General features: G+C 42.0%; 1 protein-coding gene across 1 annotated transcript in view; it reads right to left on the bottom strand.

The window, feature by feature from the left end:
* Positions 1-3,801: 3,801 nt before the first annotated feature.
* The window catches only part of CNGB1 (cyclic nucleotide gated channel subunit beta 1), a 40,058-nt gene continuing 17,823 nt past the window's right edge, over positions 3,802-26,036 (bottom strand). The window contains exons 4-18 of the mRNA XM_032784946.2: positions 23,282-23,439; positions 21,928-22,098; positions 21,074-21,282; positions 20,390-20,440; positions 19,646-19,732; positions 17,783-17,847; positions 16,440-16,562; positions 15,596-15,737; positions 15,055-15,214; positions 13,401-13,498; positions 13,229-13,312; positions 12,050-12,168; positions 10,637-10,783; positions 7,310-7,505; positions 3,802-4,136 (exon numbers count right to left, since the gene is read on the bottom strand). Coding sequence (XP_032640837.1) covers positions 3,930-4,136; positions 7,310-7,505; positions 10,637-10,783; positions 12,050-12,168; positions 13,229-13,312; positions 13,401-13,498; positions 15,055-15,214; positions 15,596-15,737; positions 16,440-16,562; positions 17,783-17,847; positions 19,646-19,732; positions 20,390-20,440; positions 21,074-21,282; positions 21,928-22,098; positions 23,282-23,439 — 2,017 coding nt within the window. The 3' untranslated portion in view covers positions 3,802-3,929. The remainder of the gene's footprint in view (positions 4,137-7,309; positions 7,506-10,636; positions 10,784-12,049; positions 12,169-13,228; positions 13,313-13,400; positions 13,499-15,054; positions 15,215-15,595; positions 15,738-16,439; positions 16,563-17,782; positions 17,848-19,645; positions 19,733-20,389; positions 20,441-21,073; positions 21,283-21,927; positions 22,099-23,281; positions 23,440-26,036) is intronic.

Here is a 26,036-nt window from a genome sequence, read left to right as displayed (position 1 = left end):
AATATCGAACGGCTGCCCTGCCTGAGCATAGTCTAGTGTCTGTACAATGCAGAGCTGGCCAGGCTGAAGGCACTTTAAAAAGGGGAGCAACTGCACTGCTAATAAAATGTGACAATGCCATTGAAACATGCCTTATGTATTCCATATTATTTTATTAATCAAGTCAGTTGTCACCAAGGAAGATGCTCGTAAAATATTGCCTCAGATTTAATCCTCAGTTTGGCAGCAGGCGGCTCACTACCTCCCTCAATATCAGTGCTGGCTGTTTGACTTCTTCAAGTAATTTAGGACCCTTTACCCCCAGATGAGACATTTTGGCACCATTACAGATTACCTATAATGTTGATTTCTCCTCGGTCCCTAAACAGTGTTGTGGTGGGTTAATTGCTTTCTGGACTTTCACCAATGGCTTGGCTTTGCATTCCCTGCCTTTCACCAGTTGAGCTGAGGCAATGCAGCTTTCATCTCTTCCTTAAAGTTTAAAATAATTTAGGTTTTTAAGGCATATCAGCTCCATTGGTCCTTTAGTGAATAGTTGCTTTTTATGTGGTTAGTGAAAATACCTCCTGTTATTATAGCAAAGCATTACATGTCAGCAGGTCTGTCTCAAGCATCTTGCTAGTTGTAGGCAAACTAGGCAGCTGTCTAGGGTGTCAGATTCAGCCTAGGGCGTCAGATTCAGCCTAGGGCAGCAGGAATGTCCAACCCAAACCTGAGCAGTTCTGCAACCCAGCACGTCAGGTCACAACACCACTCACTCTAATTTGGCCAAATCAGAGTGCAACCTGATGCTTGCCTTCCCTCCCCCATTTCTATCATAACCACCAAACCATCAGAAGGCTTGATGTGCCTTCTACAGAAGGTCCGATATGCCCCCTCTGGTTGAGAAGCTCTGTTCCAAGACATAAGATAGGGGTGGCCCACTTAAGTTTTGCTTAGCACCTCAGATTGTCTTGAACAGCCTCTGGTTCAATTTATTTAGACAGTAACGTCTACATGGGAAGAATTGTCTTTTACAGTGTGTGTGAACAGCACCCAGCATGGCAGGGTCATTTGCTTGGAAATGCTATTAGCAAAATAAATGTGGTAAAACACTGTATGTGTTATAGCTCTGCAGCCACTGGATGGGACATTTACTAAGAAAGCAACGCATGAGAAAACAGCAGTGCTGTGCTTTCTAGATGGAAGACTGAAAAATACCCTATAGGATCCTGATTTATAGGCGAGGACAGTAAAGACAGCAGGGAGAATGAAACCATAATAACTGGCATAGGTACCGAAATGGTAGAACGCGTCTGCTAGAAACCAGAGGATCGGTTAGGGGTCCTCCCATCCACAAATGCTAGATTTCAGTGCTTCTAAAGTGACATTAAAGAATAAAGAAATATAAAAAACAGGAATGAAGATAGAATTAGTGGTCTGAGCCAACACATTTACCTTGAACTCAGTGGGGCCATTGAGCATATTGACTTTCTTTTTAAAAACTCTTGCTATGCAGGAAATTTGAAGAGCTAAGAGGAACAAAAGCATGCAAACCAGATGCAGTTAAAAACTAGAGGCAGTGAGAATCTATAGGGCAATTGAGCCAGGATTTCAATGAGAGACTTTTTCAAGCTGTTAGCCTCTGATAACAGTGAGTTCAAAAATTTCTGGCAGCTGCTATTAAAATGTGGTGACATTTGAAAGGCACTCTGAACTTTTACAAAAATCAATCAAGTAGTAAATATAAAAATTCTAGGTGTATTGTCTAGATACACCTCTACCTCAATATAACGCTGTCCTTGGGAGCCAAAAAATCTTACTGTATTATATGTGAAACCATGTTATATTGAACTTGCTTTGATCCACCAGAGCGCGCAGCGTCCCTCCCCCCTGGAGCACTGCTTTACCGCGTTATATCCAAATTCGTTATATCGAGGTAGCGGTGTAATTGGCTTTGTGGTAAATGTTACCACTGAACTTCTCAATTTGCACAGAGAAGGTGAGTCTGTCCAGGTGCTCACGTGGAATATGGCATAAAGACTCACAGCTCTACGACAAATTTGTAACATTAGTTTGGGGTTGTTTTAAGTCTGAGAAAATTGTCCTAAAAGCTTGCACATAAATTTGTTTTGTTGATGTATAGCAAATTAATAGACAAAGCTAAAATAAGCAAGAATTTTTAACACATTCCCTGTTCCAGAAATGAATCCACACAGGGTGAACAGTAATCTAAAAGTTTAATGAAAATGCTTTGGAATATGAAAGCCACTGCAGCAGAAGGCATATTATTCATTTAAACTATCCCCACAAACCATATCAAAATATACCCAGCAATCAAAACCCATTTTCACCTATAATTTTTGCACTGATTTCCTGTTTTTACTTTTAAAATGTTTATATAGTGAAAAAATACTATACACTTTCCACCAAAATGTAGGAAACTAAATAATGTACAAATCTTCACGGGATAAGAAATATTCAGGGAAGTTTCAACACTCTTATCAAAACTCAAGCTTTTACCCTGCAGTGGTGACTTCAGCTGTACTTGTAACATATCTGAGTTCCTTAAATGTGCTGCGGCCTGTAAGAATTCTTAACAGAAATCAAGATGCTGCTAATCAGCCTTGACATGTATTTCTGCCCCTAGAGAAGCCCACATAGCTTCTCCGAGGACCATTCTTGGGAAGGAGAAAATTTGTAGGCATGATAATAAATGGTGAAGAAGGAGTAAGGTAAAGGTCAGTCATTTCATATCAAAACTTTCCCTGTAAAATAAGATCTGAAAAGTGACAAATGTATAATGTACATATGAATGTAATTGTTACAGTGGCATCCTACTCATTTAGCAGCATGGCCATTCCATATGTAAACTTGTGAGGTCTGCACTACTAATTAGAGCATGAGTATTTGTTGAATGAGTGGAATTCTATTTTAATACATTTTGGGACTGCCCCATGTAGCAAACACCTTATTTCTTCTTTACGCAAAGAAGAAGGGAAATGTTCGTTCAACCCAAATGAAATTTCTTGGTTCAGACACTGAACCAAAAGATCAATTTTTGTTCAACTTGAGTCCCAACCACAGTACTGTCTATTGGATGAGCACCGAACCAAAGAGATGATGAGCAAAGTATTGCAATAATAAGCATGGTGTGAAGCAGTAGCCTGCTTCCTTATAGGCAGAGGGCCTGAGATCCGACAAGTAACAAAGGAATTGCTAAGATGATGTTAAAAATGTTGATAAGCCTATGAAACCAAGCTGTGTTCATATGGTGACACACGCACCCCATTAAAACAAATTACGTGCTTGTTTGCACATCTCAGAATTCCGAACTCGGGAGTAGTCCTGTCTTTCAGGTTATCAGTTATGCTAATTTTCTTTGCTGTTCTTTAGAACCACGTCGGGTTTTCCATCATTTCCACGTTTTACACAGCATCGTCTATGACAGCCTTGCAGCAAATGGAAAGGAATCTTGGCTTTTCTTCTGTTTGTTTTGAGTGAATTATGAGTCACATTAAGGGGAGAAAATAACTGCAACCTTCAAAAGGGGTTGCACTGATATCTGATGCAAACAGACACTAAATATTCAGAACTGGAAAAAGCCAGTATTCATTACTGCAAGGCTCCCTCACTATAAGGCTGGATTTGGAGGCAGGAGGGTTGGCCGGGTATTTAGTGGGAATGTTTATAAAGGAGTTCAATAAATGTTGACTTCCAAAGTGCAGAAGCTTTGTACAGTTCTGGGCCTTATGGAAAAGAGCCTTATCAATAGCAGCCTTGTGGTCTAAGTACCCAAGAAAGGCAGAGCATATCAAGATGGCTTCATGAGCGACGCTTAAAGCCATTGAACAGAAATCGGAAGCCAGTAAAAGCTTCTATAGAATGCAGTTGTCTGGCTGAAACTCATGGCAGTGGCTTTCTAAGAGGGACAGCGGGTTGTTTGCTTTTCATTTCTTTTCTTCTTTGTCTGAAACTTCCACAGAAAGAATCTGTTCGCTGCTTTGTGGGGCAGGACTCATGCGAATAAAGACTGAATTATCTGAAGACTTTGAGATGATATCTTCCTTGTCAGTGTGGTCACCTGATTTGAAGGAGGATCCAGATGAATCATGGCGGACTGGTAACTTCAGCAGAACTGGAGTCGAACTGGATTCCTGGAACACAAATAAAACAAAGTGAAAGTGATGAGGCCCTAATCTATGATTGGGACTCTTAGCCACTACCACAGTATTAGTAACATGAATTAATGTGTCTGGCAGAGAGAGAAAGGAGAATTTCAAGCCATTTTGCTGAGTCTGAATTCGTTATCAAGATTTCACCTCACTATGATGTTTTTCCTTTTGGTAGGGGAAGGTGACTTATATGCTCAAGAAACAGCTAGAGATCAAAGACTCACAGACTTTAAGGCCAGTAGGGACCATCGTGATCATCTCATCTGACCTCCTGCACATTGCAAGCCACAGAACCTCACCCATCCACTCCTGTAATGGACCCATAACCTCTGGCTGAGTTACTGACATCCTCAAATCAAGATTTAAAGACTTCAAGTTACAGAGAATTCACTATCTGCTCTAGTTCAGACCAGTAAGTGGCCCATGCTCCATGCTGGAGAGGAAGACAAAAAACCTCAAGCGTGTCTGCCAATTTGACCTGTGGGAAAATTCCTTCCTAACCCCAAATATGGCAACCAATTAGACCCTGAGCATGTTGGCGAGATCCACCAGCCAGAAACCCAGGAAAGAATTCACTGTAGTGACTCTGAGCCCTCCCCATCTAGCATCCCACCTCTGACCATTGCAGATATTTGCTACAAGGAGTCACAGATGGGCCACATGGCATTGCACGCAGCCTCCTCATACCATCCCTACCATAAACTTATCAAGATCAGTCTTGAAACCATTAAGGTTTTCTGTCCCCTCTGATCCTTTTGGGGGGCTTCTTATCGAATGTCACTCCTCGGCTGGTTGGAAACCTTTGTCTAATTTCAAGCCTAAACTTGTTGATGGCCAGTTTATATCCATTTGTTCATGTGCCAACATTGGCACTTAACTTAAATAACTCCTCTCCCTCCCAAGTTTTTCTCTCTCTGATGTATTTACAGTGAGCAATCATATCTCCCCTTGGCCTTTGTTTGGTTAGGCTAAATGAGCCAAGTGCCTTAAATGTCCTCTTGTAAGGTAGGTTTTCCATTCTTTGAATCATCCTAGTAGCCCTTTTCTGCACCTGTTCCAGTTTGAATTCATCCTTCTTAAACATGGGAAGCCAGAATTGCATACAATACTCCAGAGAGGTCTCACCTGTGCCTTGTATAATGGTAATAACACTTCCCTGTCTCCACTGGAAATGCCTTGCCTGATGCATCCTTGGATTGCATTAGCTTTTTTCATGGTCACATCACATTGGTTGCTCATAGTCATCCTCTGATTGACCAATACACCCAGGTCTTTCTTCTCTGTTGCTTACAACTGATATGTCCCCAATTTATAGCAAAAAATCTTGTTGTTAATCCCTAAATGCATGAGCTTTCACTTTGCACTATTAAATTTCATCACATTTCTGTTACTCCAATTTTCAAGGTCATCCAGATTATTTTGTATGATATTCTGATCCTCCTCCATATTGGCAATATCTTCCACCTTTATGTTTTCTGCAAATTTTGTTAGACCACTCCTGTTTTTTGTGCAAGGTCATAATGAAAATGTGAAATAAGATTGGTCCCAAGACTGATCCCTGAGGAACTCCACTAGTAACCTCCCTCCAGCCTGACAGTTCACCTTTCTGTTTGACCCACTGTAGATTCCCCTTTAACCAGTTCCTTACCCACCTTTCAATTTTCACATTATTAGTTAAATTAGAGAAGATGAGGGTTAATTTCCCATGTGGAACTATATCAAATGCCTTACTGAAATCCAGATAGATTAGATCTACTTAATTTCATTTGTCTAAAAAAATCAGTTATCTTCTCAAAGAAAGAGATCAGGTTGATATGGCACCTTTTGATAAATCACATTGTATTTTATCCGAATTATCATTTACCTTTATGTCCTTCACTACTACTTTTTTTTCAAAATCTGTTCAAGAGCTTGCATACAATTGAGGTCAAACTAACGGGCCTGTAGTTTCCTGGATCACCTTTTTTCCTTTCTTAACAATAAGTACTATATTAGGGTATGAACCAAAGGGTATGAACCCTGAGTTTACAGATTAATTAAAAATCCTTGATATTGGGCTTGCAATTTTGTGTCCAGTTCCTACTGGAGAAGGACAAAGACCTACCTGTGTTAATGTGGGTTATGAATGGAATGCCTTAATTATGGAATTCCTTCTCCATTCCTATCCAGAATGTGTTGTGTATGTCAGCATCTATATTCTCTGCCACTTTTAACTATTCTTTAATTCTTGTTACAGCATTTAAGTGTATGAAGCCTTCTTATTCTTTTACGAAGGACGCTAGAAATATATTTCATTGTTCTATGTGTCTTTCTAAATACGTATACAGCCCTCTTTACCATGGTACCTTAACACTACTACTAAGCAAAGACTTTCAGTTATGATACTGTCTGTATAACATAGTGATTATAACACACAGGTATATCTAATTAATAAAAGCACAGCCCTTTAGTATACTTATATTAAGGCTTTTACTTTCTTAAATTCAGCAAATCATATGCAGATAGAATCATTACTGAATACTGGAGCATGACTTCTGCTACAGTCACACGGCTACAAAGCTGGACCAATATACTTCCCTGTGGATGTTGGATGTCTGGCTGTGTACTTGTCTGTCATTTTAACATAATATGGATTGGCTCTATGAATGTTACACAGTAGAGTGATGTGTGATGTGGATATATCTCCACTGCAGACTAGAATGAGACCTAAATTTTTCACATTATTAGGATCTCCTCAAGTGAAAAGCTAATGTGTTCTTCTACTAGGCCACAGATCAAGTTCATACATTAGCCCACTGGATTACAACGCCTTCCTGCAAGGGTTTGCTCAATCCAGCTAGGACCACTTTGCCATCTATTCCATATTGCTCTCAAACTTAGTCTGACTTCATATGAAATGAGTTGGTTATCTCAGCTGATTTTTTTATGGACAAATTTCTTTCCAAGATTGCCACCAGTTGGCACCCTTGTAGATAGTCCAAGCAGAAAAGTGAAAGAAAGAATGAGCATGTAGATTGTGATCAACCAATTGTTCATTATTGTTCAGCTGAAATATAGACTCTCTGCTGTTTCTTGTTAAGTCTCCATGAATAGTGTTGCAAGATGATAGTTTCATTGTGAATGAAAGAACAAAAACTCCAATCCTTTGTCCTTACCTCCATAACTTGCATTGCTTTCAGCTCTCTCAATTTCCATCTGATATGGGCAAATTTTCCTCTGCCTCCCATCTTTCCTGCAGCTGCCAGGGCAGCTTGAAAGAGTTTAGGTGTCCCAGGTCTTGGAGGAATGATAAGCACATCTTTTGGCATGCCCTTTTCTTCTTTGGGTTTACTGTTGTTTTTCAGCATTTTCCTAGAATAAGAAAGAGACTAATTTTGTCCAGAGACATGCAATGTTGGATTAATTTTCTAACACAGGCAGTTCAAGTTTTGCAGCCGTTAAAGGCACTCTCAACACATTAGACTTTGTTGCAGAGTAGAGCTGGGAAAATTGTGGGGAAAAAATTCCTGTGATTATTTAAAAAACAAAATGTAAGAGTACGAAAATGAAATTCAACAAAGACAAATGTAAGGTGCAACATTTAGGGAAGAAAAACCAAATGCACAAATACAGAATGGGGAGTAACTGGCGTGGCAGCAGCACTGCTGAGAAGAAGCTGGGAGCTGTGGTGGATCACACCCTCAGCATGAGTCAGCAATGTGATGCTGTTGCAAAAAAAGCAAATGCACTTTTGGGTTGCATTAACAGAGACACAGCATGCAAGTCACAGGAGGTGATAATACTGCTCTACTCAGTGTTGGTTAGGCCTCAGCTGGAATACGGTGTCCAATTTTGGTCACTAATGTATAGAAAGGAACTAGAAAGGATCCACAGGTGAGCGACAAAGTTAATCAAAGGGGTGGAATGCAGCCTTGTAAGCAAAGGCTGAAGGAACTGGGTGTGTTTAGTTTGGAAAAGAGGAGATTGAGGGGGGATATGATAATGGTCTTCAAATCCTTTAAAGGCTGCCATAAAAAAGATGGAAAAAATTGTTCTCTCATGTCACGGAGGGCAGGACAAAAGGCTTCAAACTGCAGCCTTGCAGATTTGGTTTACATCTCAGGGAAAACTTCCTAACTGTAAAAACAGAAAGACAATGGAACAAACTGCCTAGGGAAGTCATGGAATCTCTTTCACTGGAGGTTTTCAAAAAGAGGCTGGAGAGCCACCTGCCTTGGATGGTTCAAACACAACAAATCCTGCATCTTTGCAGTGGGTAAGACTGGATGATCCTGGCAGTCCCTTCTAACACTGTGGTTCTATGATTCGATGAGTCTGCTTTGATTGTGTTTGTTCCCATGTTGCATTCACAGTTCCAGTGTACATTGGAGTGATAAAGTTTGACCGATACAAATGTGTGCAGAGAACAAATTTAGTCACATGCATTATTCTCTGCAGAAGCCAATTGTAAATGTGCATGCACAAATACATACATTTCAGAGCTGTGTTATAGCCACATTCGCATGTACCTATGTCCACGTCACTTGTACTTTGCCCACCTACTCATGTCCCTCGGTCTACTTCTAACATTCTAGCCTGGCAGCTAGGTAGTAGCAGAATTCCAAACCTCTGTGCTGCTGTGTTGAATAGAATGAAAATTAATTACTGAGATTAAATTACTAGAGGGGAAAATTTAGGCTGAATATCTAGGAATAATTTTCACAGGGTGTGGTAGCAGCCACATTGCTTGACACATTTAAACGTAGACACAAGTAAACAGGGAACAATTCTGCAATGCCAGAGGGATAAACTAGAGGGTCCTAATTAGTCTTTTCCATTCCTGAAGTGCAGATGATGTCCTGACATGCCTAGGATGAAAAACGGCAATAAATGAGGAAAGGAAATTACTAGCACTGTCCTCAGCAAAACTGACGAAGAAATACATCTTAAACTACAGCTGGAATTTGTAGTCGTCAGAATGTAATGACTGAAGACTCATTTGTGACACCATCCCCAAGGAAAGATAGTTACACTGCTCATGAGCAGGACAGGTACCAGTCTGTGATTCTGAGAGTCACAGACTAGCTCCCTGCTCTTGCTCCAAGAGGTGGTGAGGATAATCTGCTTCACCTCTATACCTAGTTCAGATTACTTGCCTTGACATGTTGGCTCAGCTGTACTGGCTAGTGCACGAGTGCGGGGGTGGGGAGCCAAGGCACTGCTCACTCCCCAGTATCCAGGGCCAGCTGCAAGTTTTTTGCTGCCCCAAGCAAAAAATTTTTCCTGCGCCCCCCGCCAGCCCTGCCCCAACTCCCCCCATTCCCCGCCCCATTCCAACCCCTTCCCCAAATCCCCAGCCCTGCCTCCTCCCCCGGGCATGCTGCATTTCCCCTCTTATCTCTTCCTCCCAGGCAAACCTGGGAGGGAGGGGGAGAAGCGGAGTGGCGGCTTGCTCGAGGGAGGAGGTGGAGGTGAGGTTGGGGGGGTTCCTTTGCCCCCCCCCGGGTTATTTCCTGTAGCCCTCTCCAAGCCCCCCACGGCTGCAGCTCACCTCTACTCCACCTGCTCCCCTGAGCGCACCGCCGCTGCTCCACTTCTCCCCCCTCCCTCCCCGGCTTGCTGCAAAACAGCTGATTCACACAGCAAGTCGGGAAGGGAGGGGGGAGAAGCAGAGTGGCGGTGCACTCAGGGGAGCAGACGGCAGTGGAGCAGAGCTGAGCTGGGGGAGAACAGTTCCTCTGCCCCCCCCCCCCAAGGTTACTTCCTGAGGCCCTCCCCCCCCCCTCCACCGCCGCAGTTCACCTCAGCTCCCGGCTTTTTGCACCCCAAGCAAAAAAAAAAAAAAAATAGAAGGAGCCAGAATGCTGCCCCTTGGAAAGTGCCACCCCAAGCACATGCTTGGAGCGCCGGTGCTAAAGCTGGCCCTGCCAGTATCATAACTGTGAAACAGGAAGTAGAGGCCGCTCACCCTCTGTGTTGCTACGTGTGATTTGGGTTGTATACATAGAAGAGCAACGTGATTCCTTAAGTTTCTGCTTCAGCTAGCGTCACAGTTTGGCCCTTACATTGCAATTTGATCAAGGCAGATAAATTAAATTTTCTTGTGAAAAGTGCCATGGAAGTTTGAAAATGACAACTAATTTTAGGACTTCAGTTTAACATCCCATCTGCAGAACACCAATTACAACAGCACCAATGCTGACTCAAAGGGAAGAGCACCGTCAGCTGAAACATCAACGATTCCTGTAGCACCTACGTTTTTCATCTCTATCCAAGTCCTGATCAGGCTCAAGTCTGCTTCATTTATGAGAACTGATGTAACTGAGGCCCAAAAAGAAAATGCATGTACAGTCTGGTGTGCTCAGCATTGAACATTTTCCCTTAATGCTTTGGGTGTAATTCCTCCAGTGTGCAATCCCAAAGATCACCTGTTCTTTCAGAGTTTGAAAACTATATCAGCATGTTTATGATAAATGACATTTTAGGAACATCCTGTCACTCACCTAGCCTTCTTACGCAGCAGCTTCTGAGATTCTGGATAATGCACCAAAATTTCATTCAAGTCCTTCTTCTCCAAGATGAAAAGGTTAGTAAATCCATGAGCCACAACATTTGCTGTGCGACGATTTCCACCTCCCACTGCCAACAAGCTAATTAAAATACCTAGAAATGTTAAAACTATTGTAGGTAGGGCCAGTTCAGTTTTTATCATTTAAAATCTGAGCTTTCACATGGTTTGATCGCAGAGTTTGCTGCAGGAGACGTGTCACCGGTGTACTTGGAGCTTAACTTTTGCCAGCTGTGACCTTTTACGTACCTAACATTTCAAGTGTTTTGGTAATACACTGGTATGAAAGTCACTACATAAAAATGATTTCACTGTAGTTATTTTATAACATTGCTCTTTAAAACTAGCTTAATATAGACAGAAAAGTACCTACCACCAGCATGTTACAAATCATTTCTGCACTACAATAGTAGTGACAGTCATTTTACATACTACCATAGTAACCAACTTTATGTAGGATAACCAGGTCAGCATTTTAGTTCCACCCTTCTTCATTACCACTGCAGAGTATGTAGATCATGGCCAGTAGAGATGCATAGATCTTTCTAAATGATAATATTTTGTTTTCATGTTTGTATCTCAAGCTCTTGTTTCTGCTTTGGGGTCGGAGGACCTGAACAGCCAGCCTAGCTCATTATAAATATGTTATCTCCCTGATAACGATGAGTTATTTTCACTGTGCTTTGATTTCACCCATTCTCACTCACATGGATTCCCTATCTGAAGCCATATCCGCCCAGGGCAAATGGCCTAGAACAGGAAGCTTGCAATGATTTCTTTTTGAGTGATTTGTGATTGTGATTTCTTATTGAGTGATTTGTTTTTATCCAGGTGGACCCTGCATATTCTTGTTGCAGGCCTGTGGTAACCCCATTTTTATCTATTTCCTACCATATTGTGGTCAGTCATCTTTTCAGCTGAGAAGCACTGCAGAGGACTCTTGTCAATGCTGTTTAATCAGCCAGGATGGTTGTTGATGACCAATATATGACATTCCATTTTTCCCTTTTTCTCTTCCCCAAGAGAGTTCCCTTTGCAACTATCACTAGACAACCAAGTCAGTTCATACTGTGTAGATTTACATAGAACGGAGTCAGGGAGACAATGACAGTTCGAAAGTTTAAAATTAAAAAGTGGAATTTATTTGTGTTAACAGATCTCAGTGTTAAATTGTGACCCCTTTTAATGATAACAAGCAAACAAGTCCTAACAATGGATCCTCCTTTCCAGATCTGATTTCCAAATTTTTATTTTTCTCCACCTCTGCCTTATTTCCCCAACTTCCTTCTAGTCTTAATCTTAATCTTACACTTTATTCTCCGAATTCCCCACCGATCCTCTCTCTGACCTTATTTCTCCAAACACAGATCCAGCTTTCAGTGTCACAAGCACAGTTTTGCCATCAGGTCCTCCAAGCACCTGCACCTGTCCAGCTTGTATAATGTACATCTCTCGGCCAATTTCCCCCTGAAACAAAGATTAGAATAACTTGTAGGGTGTGCACCAGTCATCCTGCTGGAACCCAGAAAGAGAAGAAAAAGTATGGAAAATGTACAGAGACCCTGATGCTCCAAGTTAAACTATTCAATTACTTCATTGATGTTGTTTTATTCTGTCTCATAAAGATATTTTCATGGCTTTCCACTTGCCGCTCATGAATGCTGGAGGTTCCAAAACGGGAATAGGTTTTATCATCTTTTTTTTAAAAAAAAAACAACAAATGCTTCTCAATATGTTTTCTAAATATTCTTCCCTTTTGTTGTTGTTTTACCCTGCTTATTCTCAGTCGTTATTGTTTAATGAGCACTCACAGCTGCTTTCCCTCTGTATTTTTTCCAATCAGTGTTAGTGCAGTGCACACTGAAATCAGCAGAGGTCACTCTTTGCACAATATGATAAGTGAAACAGAGCACATTTTTGCTCTGAATCTCTGTTGCACAACTTAATCAGTGCCTAGTGTGTCAGTGGCTCTTCTCCTTGCTTCAAGTAGCTCTCAGGAAGTGCAGCACTGGAGGTGAAACACAGGGGTGGCCAAAAGGGTCTATACTGTTCTGGGAACTGTTGTGGCTCCCGGCAAAACCGAGATGCTACCTTACTTTACAGCAGCCCTATATGACTGCCTGTGGGCTGCTCTACAGCTCGGAATAGCTGGAACACTTTGTGCTCCATCTACTCTCACTCTTGTCCCCAACATCCACGCTCTCAGTATATTCCTGCTCAAGAGGCTGCACAGGAGGTTAGTGTGAAGCTGCATAAGCCAGCCTTAAGCTACCTCTGCACCAGGGGAATTCCCCAGGAGACCTTTATGATCCCTTTATGCCTCTGTGTGGCTGTAGTGGCAACCACAATATGGTCCCATCTCTCAGTTAACCTGGTGTATCTCCTTGCCAAACACACTGGCCAATGAAATCCATATCATTCCAGCAACGAGCTTCCACTTCTGGCCCTGCCTTTTCCCCATTGCATATAGAGCATCACTTTATTCCAAGTCTCTAAAGAGAATTTATGTAAAGAAAATGCTTGTTACCTTCTTACACACATAATCATTAGGTAAGTAAACAACAGATCGGAGCCTCTTCAACATGTCGAAAATCATCTGCCGGTCACAGCCCTGAACCCAAAAGAGGAAGTGGATTTACTTAATTTGTAGGAGCCTCCCAGGAGTCAAGTAACATACGATCTAAGAAGGTAGACAGTACCTGAAAGAGTGCCACCTTGCTGACTATGTCGTAGTTCACATCAATAGCAATATCCAGCCTCATCTTGTCTGGCAGCTGCAACATCAGCTCCGATTCATCTGTTAAAAGGGGAAACAAAACAAAGAACTGGCTACTTACAGAAATGTACTCAGCTTTCCAACATGGAGCTCGGTAACATGTCAGTGAAGATCATGGTTTTCCACAATGGGATGAGTTAGCAGGAACGACAGGTTTTTCCTACACAGGAGGTTGTGATTTGAGCAACAATCTCAATTCAATTAACTTCATCTATAGACTGGGAGTTGCAATCTTGGAATGTGCTGTTGTATGATCGTGCTAGTTCACTAACAGGCTAGGAATTAGAATCCTGGTACTAGTGTACTGAACAGTATAGAAATAGGGTAAAACAAGGAAGAAATATAGAGAAATAAGTAAAATGAGAAAGGAAAAAAAAATCCCATAAAATCCTTAGGGTTAGTGCCCTAATGCTGTGCTGCCGCTGGCCTTGCAAAATGACTGCAGTCACTTTCCAAAACTCAGCAGTGCCCCTTTGGGTATAATTGGAAAATCTCAGTGTAATTAACTGTGGAGGAGGGAGACCAGACAGAATGACACATCTCTCTTGCTCTAGACCAGGGTTCTCACAACGAATTATTGGTGGCCTCAGAGTGAGGCAACCAACTCTAGCTAGTGGCCGCTATGACATTTTTTCCTAAAATATTTAACTGTAGGAAAAACAAATAAATATGCATATATACACATCCAAATCATCGTCATTTATTTGTGTAGGGTTTTTTGCAGATTCAGGAATAAAATAATGGACAGTTGTGTCTAGTCTTTACTGGACCTAAACAGAAGAGAAACACAAATAAGGTGCTTTGCATGTTCTTGTCTTTTGTTATTGTTTCTTTTGCTTTTTTGCTTTTGGGGTTTTTTTAGATTTGCTAGCAAGTAAGTCTGCTTCTATGAAATTTGTATGTTTGTTAGCATCACTTTTCACAGCAGCAGACTTGCTAGCTAGCTTGGAGGCAGTGAAATATGATATTAACAAACATACAAGTATCACTTTTCACAGCAGACTTGCTCAAGCCAGGGGACAAATTAAGCCTTGGTCAGATGGGAGGGTAGGGAGGCAGTGGGGGCCAAGGGTGGATGGGTGAGGGACTGGGGGATAGAGCCTGCCGGCCCCTGCGGCTGAGGGGCGGAGCCTGTGGCCGGAACCTGCCACCACACAGCCAGAGCCCATGTCCAGAGCCTGCTGCTATATGGCCAGAGCCTGCCTCCTGCCACCTCAGCGCTAAAGCCGGAAACCTGAGCTTCACCACCTGTGGGAAGGTGAAGAACTCACACCAGCTGTCTGCTCCTTCAGCATTTGTGCTTCCAGAGGGGGTCATGGCCCAACCCTTCTGGGCGGCCCACTCACTGCCCAGGAGGCTGTGGCCGCAAGAAAACCCTTGGTGGCCTCATGCGGCCACAGTGGCCACATTTGAGAAACGCCGCTCTAGACCATCTGCAATTGACACTGATAACCAGTTCACAAAATGTTGTAAGCTGCAAGCTTCCACTGATGTTCATAGGCCAAGGTAAAAATATCAGAAAGACATGAACTTGAAGTATTAATAAAGACAGTAACCTAAATACAGCTAATTCTTACCTAACATGCCTTGTGAATGCCAAGTGTATTCATACCATGTTTTGACCCGATTCTGAACGGATCTGGGGATTTTGTAGAAATTCATGTATTTAATGGTACTGTCCATGCAACTCCGATAATAAGTTTGTCCTGCTGTAGCAGCGCCAACTACATCTCTCATCTGAGTTGGAGGAGGGAAAAGAACAAAATTAAAGGAAATAGTTTATTCATCATTCCTTATAGTTGTTAAGTATCCAAAAGGCTATTAACAACTAGCTTCTTGGACTGAACATACATTGTGTATCACAACAGAGGATCTGCATCCTCGGACTCACAAAACCATTGGCATGCAGCAGGTCAGGAGCCCCTCCATATTAGTAAAACAAACCTTAAAGTAATGTCAGAATGAACAGTGATGCTATTGGGATTTTTCAATGTATGAAGTACCCAGCGGGTACTTTTTGGGAAACTGAAAAATGATTTCAGAAAGTTGACCTTAAAAATAACAAGCACTGCAAATCTGCATCATACAGAAGGGAAGATAGATTGATTATTCACTTACCTGGCCAATCATGACAGAGAAAGCAAAGACCCCTGTGAAGTAGTTCAGAAGCTGGAAGAGTATCTCAAACAGAGTGTGAGGGTCAGGCAGTCCCCCAATAGTAATTAGAGTCTTGACAGCCCAGTAATAGCAGCGGATATAACTATAAATGGGAAAACGAACAACTTTTCGAACAGTTTTCTTCACCTGAAAAGTCAGTATCTGCCTCATACCATTAGAACTGCTCTGATACAGTCAGCAAGAGACCACTTGGAAACTACAGAGAGAATGGTTATGTGGTGAAAAGGGGAAAACTAAGGGGGTGAAAGCCTCTCCTCTCCCTTAAATGCAAACATTCCTGGAAAATCTACAGAGATAACGAAGTTTAGGGGACAGGTGGAAAACATAGGGGCACTAAAGCTTCTTAGAGAAAAAGTCTCCAGAATTTTTTTCAATGGCAAAACAATGTGTTTTTCCCCCTAGTCTAGTTTTTAGTAATGGCTGGACCATTCTGGCAGAAACATAACAGAATAATAATAATGATAATCATTCAGACTCAGGCAGACACACAGCATGTCAGATTTCAACCTAAATGGTTAAAGTTTACCAAAGTTATAAGCAATGGAGGGCGTTATAATGGGAAGTGTCAGGCAACCTTAATAATAGGCAGCGCTACCAGCCCTGGCTATATAAATAAAACAGCACTGATACTGTACTGGAAATGTTAGACTTTTGACTAAAAGGTGGACTCGTATGTCAAAAGTGCTGTGTTAATTCAGACTTGGCTGCATCCTGACTGTCTCTTTATCACTCCTATTCTGCTGCATTGGCCTACTGGAAAACAGAAGGCATGCGTACTTAGTACCTGTTTCCCTTCCCGTCATAGACCCATATGGTAGAACCCAGTCCCTGGTACGATGATGCCCAGTAATACAGGCATGAGTTCACATGTAAGCTGAAGAGTAAATAGGCTGTGGTCCTTATCACTCTGCAAAGAAAGGCAACAATGAAAGAGGAAAGATTACAAGGTGCCCGATAATGAAAAACACCTTCAAATCCCCAAAAGTATCATTGTTAAAAGTGAAAAATAATTCATGGAAACACAGGGCAAGCTCTGAAATTTATAGTCCTGTGAGAAAGAGAAGAGAAATGCTTCGGAACATTTGACTCTAATTATTCCAAGGGATTCCCCACCAGTCACACAGCTAAAGCTCTGCACAACTCAGAAAATGTAGGGGAAAGTATATTTTGATCTGCTGCTTTACACTGTTTATCCCCACCACTTCTGCCCCCAGTTGCTTTGGGAACAAAGAGATCATTTCAAATAATTTTAGCATGAGCTTTCATGAGCTACAGCTCACTTCTTCGGATGCATAGAATGGAACACACAGACAGGAGATATTTATACATACAGAGAACATGAAAAGGTGGAAGTATGCATACCACAGGAAGAGTCTAATCACCTTTTCATGTTCTCTGTATGTATAAATATCTCCTGTCTGTGTGTTCCACTCTATGCATCCAAAGAAGTGAGCTGTAGCTCACGAAAGCTCATGCTGAAATAAATCTGTTAGTCTCTAAGGTGCCACAAGTACTCCTGTTCTTTTTGCAGATACAGACTAACATGGCTGTTACTCTGAAACATTTCAAATAATGCTGATAGCATTTATCACATGGACCTGCAACTGGGAAGAAGTTAATGACTAAAGGCTATTATTAATATAGATAATTTTTCTACAGTTGTCTTTCGTATTGTGGATCTGCGACATATCCTGGAAGCGGTGCCACGTGCTGCAATGTAGAAGACAGAGTTGAGAATGACTGAAAATGAGTCGCTTGCTTCTTGGCTAGGGAGAGCTGGAAAAATAATACGCTTTGGGCTGCAGAGGCCCTAAGGTGATGTTTGATTCCAGAGTGTGTCTGCCAGTCACCTCATGATGCGCTATTAGTGTTGTCAGCCTCCCAGGAGACAATTCCAGCCTCAGCAGAAGTCACTGCGATTATGGTAGTCGATAAGGAGGAGGAAGAATTTTTCTCTATCTAGAATGATTATGATTTAATCACATATGGGGAACAAAGAAGAACTATGTTTAGCTGGAGATTGCTCTATCTCCACCAAATTGCACCTATTCTGCCCCCAATAAAAGAACAGTCCCAAAAATATCTTCCTACAAAAATATTAAAATGTGTATTAGTGGTTTGTCTCACCTGTAAACATATGCCTTGCTCAGGATAGCTTCAAGCCGGTTATTAAACTCAAAGAAGGCCATGTACTGTTAAAGAGAATGATACAATGTGCATTAACTTCCCATCCATCACAGCTGGTAACTAGTTTTCAACAGACATTGATGAGAATCCTTTAGTTCAGGGGCTCTCAGCCTTTCCAGATCACTGTACCCCTTTCAGCAGTCTGAACTGTCTTGCCTATCCCCAAGTTTCACCTCTCTTAAAAACTACTTGCTTACAAAAATCAGACATAATAATACAAAAGTGTCACAGCCACACTAGTACTGAAAAATTGCTACATTTCTCATTTTTACCATATAATTATAAAATAAATCAATTGGAATATAACTATTGTACTTACATTTCAGTGTATAGACTATAGAGCAGTATAAACAAGTCATTGTCCATATGAAATTTTAGTTTGACTGACTTCGCTAGTGCTTTTTATGTAGCCTGTTGTAAAACTAGGCACGTGTCTAGACGAGTTGATGTACCTCCTGGAAGATCACGGTGTATCCCCAGGGGTACATTTACCCCAGGTTGAGAATTACCTCTTTAACTAGCAAAACTATGTTTCACCTCCAGGCATCCTCCAAAAAATCTCATTTTCCTTTCAATTGTACTCCTACAGTAGTTCTGCATTAAAAACTACAAAAGGCACGAAATGAGAGATTCCAGTGCTTCTTTTAATTATCACTGATCTTTTTTATTTTATTCAGTATTTTAAGTGTGTTTTAGAGTTGGGGTAAGGTGCTGGATTGACAGCCCTGGAGACTCAAATCTTCCCTGAACCTTTCAAATCTTGGCCTTTCTCCTAATCCTCCAGATTACTGCCAGTCCATTAGGGACCATCCTGAGACTAGTGATTCATTTCACATATGCCACAAAATAGGTGGTAACGACTTTCACTTCCTACTAATGTGGGTTAGATTTGATCTAGTGCAGGGGTCGGCAACCTCTGGCACGTGGCTCACCAGGATAAGCATGCTGGCGGGCTCGGCCAGTTTGTTTACCTGCCGCGTTGGCAGGTTCGGCTGATTGCGACTCCCAATGGCCACGGTTCACCATGCCAGGCCAATGGGGGCTGCAGGAAGCGATGCGGGCTGAGGGATGTGCTGGCCACGGTTTCCCACCACCCCCATTGGCCTGGGACAGCGAACCGCAGCCAGTGGGAGCCAAGGTCGGCCGAACCTGCCTATGCAGCAGGTAAGCAAACTGGCCCTGCCCACCAGGGTGCTTACCCCGCCGAGCTGCATGCCAGAGGTTGCCGACCCCTGATCTAGTGAATCCATAGCCCACTGAGCTGTCTAATCTTCTAGCTGAAAGTAGCTTTCATATGCACTCTTTCAGCCGTCCTCAAATTTTTAAAACATTATTGTACTTTCGTTTAAAACCTTAATTGCTTCAAAATCTCTCACAGGAGAGTTGTTCCCTGCTTATATCAGATCCCATTACAGCAATGTGGAAACTTTATAATCATATGATATGGAACTCACTCCTGTTATCACTGGAATCAGAGGCAAAACTTCCATTATCTTCAATAGACACAGAATCAGACCCTAAGCATGTGCTCTTAGAGTCTTCCCTCCCCTCCCATCCACCCGCCCACACACACAAATAAGAGAAATTATGATGCTCCTAATGACAACTAAAATGTATGGCAACTTTTAGTAATACCTTCAAAGGAATAAATCTCTTCCCGTCCCTGCCCCCATGCAATTGTACTGTCATCTACAATTAATCTACTTCTGCAGACAGGAATAGTGCATCAAAAACAGTATGCAATTCTGTTACATGAACTAAATATGCAGTCTGCCCCCTTGTTTTTGTAACCTCCTGACTTACCTTTAAACAGCGAGGCAACCGCAAGAGAGAATTTACGCCAACTTTGAAGTAAAAGAAATCCAGGGGAAGAAGGCACAACACGTCCATCTAAAACTCACATGTGAGACCACAACAGAAAACACGGTGGTAAATTGAAATCATCATGGGGCTCTTTTGCTTCTAGTAGCACTCAGGAAAGGGTATTCGGGACCCAACTCTGACCTCATTCACTAGGAAGCAACTTCCATTGAAATCAACAGTGGGGATCAGGAGGGGACAGTAGAGTAAGTCAATGGAAATAAAACTCATGTTCTGCAGACTTGATTATGCACAAACTTCCATACATTTGTACGCATAACAACTGGGGCACTGGGGAAGTCAACATTGAAACAGGACCTCCGCCACCCTTAACTGTGTGCAGCACGTTCTCTTGCTCCAACAAGCTCTCCTCTTCCTAGCCCTCTCTGAGGAGGCTACTGCTGCCTTTGGCACTTACCTATCAAAGTGCGATCCCCAGTTATATATGGCAAGCCCTTGTCCAGACACACACCCAGCCCCCTTTCCATTCCTTTCATACCCAAACAGGGCCATCCTAAACCTGAGATACATCTGTCAAGATAATTATCACACATATTAAACATTATTCCGGTCCCAATATTCAGAGATGTGACTAACAACAAGAGGATATGGATTTCAAAATATGATTGCAATGTGTCCTTTAAATAATAATAAATACGTGTAAAAATCAAACACGGTCTGTCAGACCTTGAAGCGTCGGGATTTCAGGTAGTTCTGTCGCATGGCCTTTTTATCAGTCTAGACGAGAACAGAAAACAGAGGGAAACAGAGGGAAACATCATCACTGGTTGGCCTGCACCTGACTGAAAAGGCAGAGAGAAGGCACCTACACATCATCATATACTTCCTTCCTATTACATAGCAGAGGGGAGCAGAAGAGTCCTAATTATGTGGGGAAGGGATTGGGATGGGAAAGAGGGGTGGAGGGAAATGACATCTTCTCCCCATCATAGGATAGATACTGCCATGACTTCGCCACAGTTAACATGGTAGATCTCCTGTATAAGGAAAAGAAGGAGATGTGGCTTGATAAAAGAGGGCGAGGGGTTGAGGAACAACCTCACTTAGTGTCCTAAGGAGAATGTGAAGCTGAGTAAACTGTCGTTCCAAAAGCCTCTTGCATAGCTTCTCCTCTGCACAGTGAACATTTCACGGTGTGCTCTGTGGGTAAAAAAATTCTCTCAGGGCCCACGAAGTAAATATGGGACACAGTGGGAGAGCTGCCTTTTTGCTATATGTTCTTATCTTCCAATGTTTGCCCAAAAAACTTTTCTATGGACTTCAAGAATTACAGCAGGAGGTACCCAAAGAAAGCCAAAGTCCCGTTAGAAATTTTGCCTTGTGAGGGAACTGCTACTAGCCGCCACTTACAATTATGTCTCCTCCTTGGACAAACTGCAGGCGGACCTGAAAGACAGTGATGTCCAGTAAGTAGATGAGGTCGCAGAGATAGTCTACAAGTAGCCACCAATGGAGGTTTTCAGGCATTTGGTATGGAAAGGCCCAGCGTACTGGAATCAGCCAGCAGTTCCAATTCCAGGCCAGAACAACAAAGAACAGCCACAGCACATACATCAAATCTAGGCAGAGGGAAGCACAGGTCAAAATTAGTGAGCAGTTGACAAAGAATAACCGCATATTATCCATAGGGTTGACTGTAAGGATGAATGAATGAAGTACTAAAAATTAAGGGAACAAAAATTCCTACATTCCAAGCACTTATATCAGACTGCCTTTGCTCTGCTTCCAGGATATATCCACTTTTGTTTTTCTTTTGCAACTACACTGCAATAGCTGCTGGCTTTTGGAGAGAGGAGACTCTTAGAAATGAGCCAGGTGGTTAAGAAGAGTGAGTAGCTGGTTGGGAAGGAACTGGGTTTTCAGGAGATTTTCAGAGCAGTCGGACAAAGTCTGTCAGATAAAATGGCCAAAAACTACTGGTGCATTGCCACCCTCACCAGCTTTGGGGCAACAACTGAGGCTAGCTATGATCCCTAATGGAATTTATCACGTCCTTCTGCTCTTTCAAATGAAAAAAATTCAATCAGACAGGCTCTAAATCATTCCTTTCTTCCTTCCCTGGTGTCCTTACCACGCTCTCAACTCCACCATTTCTTTCTCCTCCTCTCCTGCTTTCTTTCCATGCCATCTCTATTTTTATCTTCCCTTTCTCATAAATGGAGCAGCAGCATTATCTCAACCAATAGTATTTTTCAATTACTTACTGGTGAGCGGGTCGATGCTGCTTGGGAACCGGTACTTTTTCACACGGCTTAGCCAGGGGCGGCATCTGAATTTGCAGCAGAGCATCTCACAGTAATGTTCCTCCACTTCAGCTTCTATCTCTTTTTCTTCTGGTGGCAATGGTGGTTCTGGACAAGTTTTCTTGGAAGGGGCTATGAAAATTTATAGAATTATTGAAAGCCTTGTGAACTTCTCTGACAGGCTGAAGTTCTCATGTTTGTCCCTGGTCTTTAAACTTTTCTCTTATTAAATGGCCTCTTCCTGAAAGGCCAGTCTGCATTCCTAGCTAAGAGTTTTGTTAATGTTCATGACTTTCACGTTCTCTTTGCAGACCAGCCTCTCTCAAAGACTAAGGGTATGTCTACATTACCTGTTGGATCAGCAGGCAGCGATCGATCCAGAAGGGATCGATTTATCGCATCCATTCTAGACGTGATAAGTCGAGTCCCGAGCCCTCTCCCGTCGATTCCTGTACTCCAGCGCCGCGAGAGCCGCAGGTGGAGTCGACGGGGGAGCAGCAACAGTTGACTCACCACAGTGAAGACACCATGGTAAGTTGATCTAAGTACGTTGACTTCAGCTACATCGTACACATAGCTGAAGTTGTGTAACTTAGATCGATCCTCCCCGGTGTAGTCCAGGCCAAAGAAGCAGCTCAGCCTTCATGCCAGCTTACTTACTCCTGTGTCTTTCATAATCATAATATTATATTCCGCACTTACACAGCTTTAAATTTCAAAGCACTGGTAAACTATTGGTATATTTATCCTCACAACACTCTGTTGCGGTATGGAAGTATTGTTACTCCATTTTACAGATGAAACAACTGAGGAACAAAGAGTTTAACCTGAATTGCCCAAGATCACACAAGCAGAGTAAGGAATAGAACCAGCTCTCTTTAATTCTAGCCCTTTGCCTGCCTTTGCCTTAAACAGAAGACCATCTTCCCCACCCCTTTTTATCGGGTAACAATTGCTAATTATGCCACATCATCTGGAGCGGTGTTTTTTGTTTGTTTGTAATGTGCCTTTTTTTGCATAGGGAACTAGACCGAAACCACCAATCATTTCAGTGAGGCTCTTACAATAGACTTGAACACTGCTCTAAGGGAGCTACTTATATCCACACACTTCTACTCAACAATTCTGCCTCCTTTTATGTACCCTGTATCTATTCATGAAACACAGGTAAGTTGCCAAGTTTCCAGGTTACAAAACCATATCGTCATTTTTATTGCTTGGGCTTTACGAAACCAGTTTCTCCGTCTCAGGAACTTCTGCCTCTTGCTCAGCATTCCCGGTCTACTGAGAGGTCCCAAACCCAGCTGTAACTCACATGCCACAGGAGTCTCATCATCAGAGGTGGTATCTGGGTCGATCAGTTTCTCTTTCACTTTCTCAGTCCTGTCTTTAAAGAGCCTCACCAGCTCCTGCAGCCGGTCATGGATTGCCAAACTGTTCTGGCTTGTTGCTGAACCTACTCGCTCTGGCAAGCTGCAGAAAAACCATCAGAGAATTTAGTAATGTAAAATAAAAGCCAAGTGTCAGGTGACAGCCCTTTTTTTTCACCTGAGGGATCCTTAGTTAGGAATCAACCCTGTCCGCGTTGCTATTGCATAACTGTACACGGTCAAGTGTGACAACTAAAGTAAATTCAGTCTCATGGGATTACAGTCAGTCAGAGAATCATAGAAACGTAGATCCGGAAGGGACCTTGAGAGGTCATTGTCTCCCTATGCTGAGGCAGGATCAAGTATACCTTTAGACTATCCATGACAGGTATTTGTCTAACCCAGGGGTAGGCAACCTATGCTACGGATGCCGAAGGCAGCAAGCGAGCTGATTTTCAGTGGCACTCACAGTGCCTGGGTCCTGGCCACCTGTCCGGGGGGCTCGGCATCAGGACCGGCGCCAGCGTTTCTGGCGCCCTACGCGCCGGACCATTTCGCCGCCTCGCGCGTGGGTCTCGCGGCTCCGGTGGAGCTGCCGCAGACATGCCTGTGGCAGGTCCACCGGAGCTGCGGGACCAGCGGACCGTCCACAGAAATGCCTGTGGCAGGTCCACCGAGCCGCGGGACCAGTGGACCGTCCGCAGGTACGTCTGCAGCAGGTCCACCGGAGCCGCCTGCCGCCCTCCCGGCAAAATGCCGCCCCCCCCGCATAATGCTGGCGCCCTAGGTGACTGCCTAAGTCGCCTAAATGAAAGCGCCGGCCCTGCTCGGCATTTTAAATGAAGCTTCTTAAACATTTTTAAAACTTTATTTACTTTACATACAACAATAGTTTAGTTATATATTATAAACTTAGAGAAAGAGACCTTCTAAGAATGTTAAAATGTATTACTGGCATGAAAACTTTAAATGAGAGTGACTAAATGAAGACTCGGCACAGCACTTCTGAAAGGTTGCCAACCCTTGGTCTAACTTCTTCTTAAAATCCTCCAGTGATGGGGCTTCTACAGCCTAAGTAGTGGCAACCCATTCTACTACTTAACTAGAGCAACAGATAGAAAGTTTTTCCTAATACCTACCCTAAATCTCCCTTGCTGCAGATTGAGCTGGTTACTTCTTGTAACTACCTTCCATGGACATGGAGAACAATTGAACACCATCCTCTTTGTAACAGCCCTTAAGGTATTTGAAGACTTATTGCATCCCCCCTCAGTCTTCTTTTCTCAAGACTAAACATGGCCAGATTTTACTCTTTCCTCACAGATCACATTTTATAAACCTTTTAACATTTTTCTTGCTCTTCTCTGAACTCTCTCCAGTTTGCTTACTTCTTTCTTAAAATGTGGCACAGACACAAAATGGACCACAATACTCCAGCTGAGGCCTTACACAGTGCAGCGGAACAATTATCTCTTGTGTCTTACATACAACATGCCTGCTGCTAGCCTTTCTTGCAACTGAATCACATTGTTGGCTCATATTCAATTTGTGATCCATTATAACTCCTGAATCTTTTTCTGCAGTACTACTGCCAAGCCAGTTATTCCCAAGACGGATAAAAGTTGATGATTCTTTTCAAAAAAATCTGATTTTTTAATTTAAATCAGATTTTATTTTAATAAAATAGAGTGTGTGGGGGGGTAAACTTAAATTTGAAATTATGACAACCTATGTTAGCCCTAAATTTAATCTAATCTATTGAAATCATTTAATTTATTTTTTTTTAATTATGCAGTATATGTTTACTGCCAAAGTTTTAAAGAAAGTCGAACCACTGAACTGATGGAAGCCACTGGCTAAGCACTTTCGAGCCAGGGTTTGTTAACGTGCTAAACCAGCTTTTGACAGCAGTAGCATCTTTTGCAGGGGAGAGAGAATATTTTCTTCATTTCAGTTTATTTAATTAGTCCAATTCAATGACCATTCATTCAAAGTTTAAAACCAATAGGAAGTTGAGAAAAACAGGAAAGCTTGTTTTCCTCTTCTAATATATGAATAAAAAATAGGTGTAAGAGGATGAGACTGACTATTTCTAAAATCTTAAAGGACAACAGAGACAAGACACAATCAGTTCAATTCACTAACTACTGATAATACTTCCTTTGTTAAATAAATCAGTTTTAAATGCAAAACATATTTTCATAAACTTTTTACTTATGTATTCAGCACTGTTAAGGCAGTTTTATTTAACTAATGAAAAACAACTTTAAAATGCAAGGGTTTTTTTTGCATTTGTAATTGCATTTAAATTTCCATCCAAATAGAGCTTCACACACATCACAAGTAAAAAATTATTCATTTAGTAAATAAGAAATGCATTATTCACCATTTTCTAACATAATAAAAAATGTAAAAAATAAGACCCAGAATAAATGTAAGATCAGCTATATAACTGCTTAAATAAATGTATATGGAAATAGTGTATTCTGCTGGTTTGCAAAAAGAAGCATTAAATTTAGTGAAAAGATTGTATTTAGGTGCCAATCAACATTTTTTATTGTTACCAACCAATGAGAATCCACCTTTCTTGAGGAAAATAACTAAAAAAGTACAAATGCAAAACATATTAAAATCGAGATTTAAATCAAAGTTTCCTGCTTGCTGATTTAAATCATGATTAAAATCAGTTATTTAAATTGC

Source organism: Chelonoidis abingdonii, chromosome 19 (assembly GCF_003597395.2).
Source record: "Chelonoidis abingdonii isolate Lonesome George chromosome 19, CheloAbing_2.0, whole genome shotgun sequence".
NCBI classification, from domain to species: Eukaryota; Metazoa; Chordata; order Testudines; family Testudinidae; genus Chelonoidis; species Chelonoidis abingdonii.
This window is presented reverse-complemented; position numbering and strand designations above follow the sequence as displayed.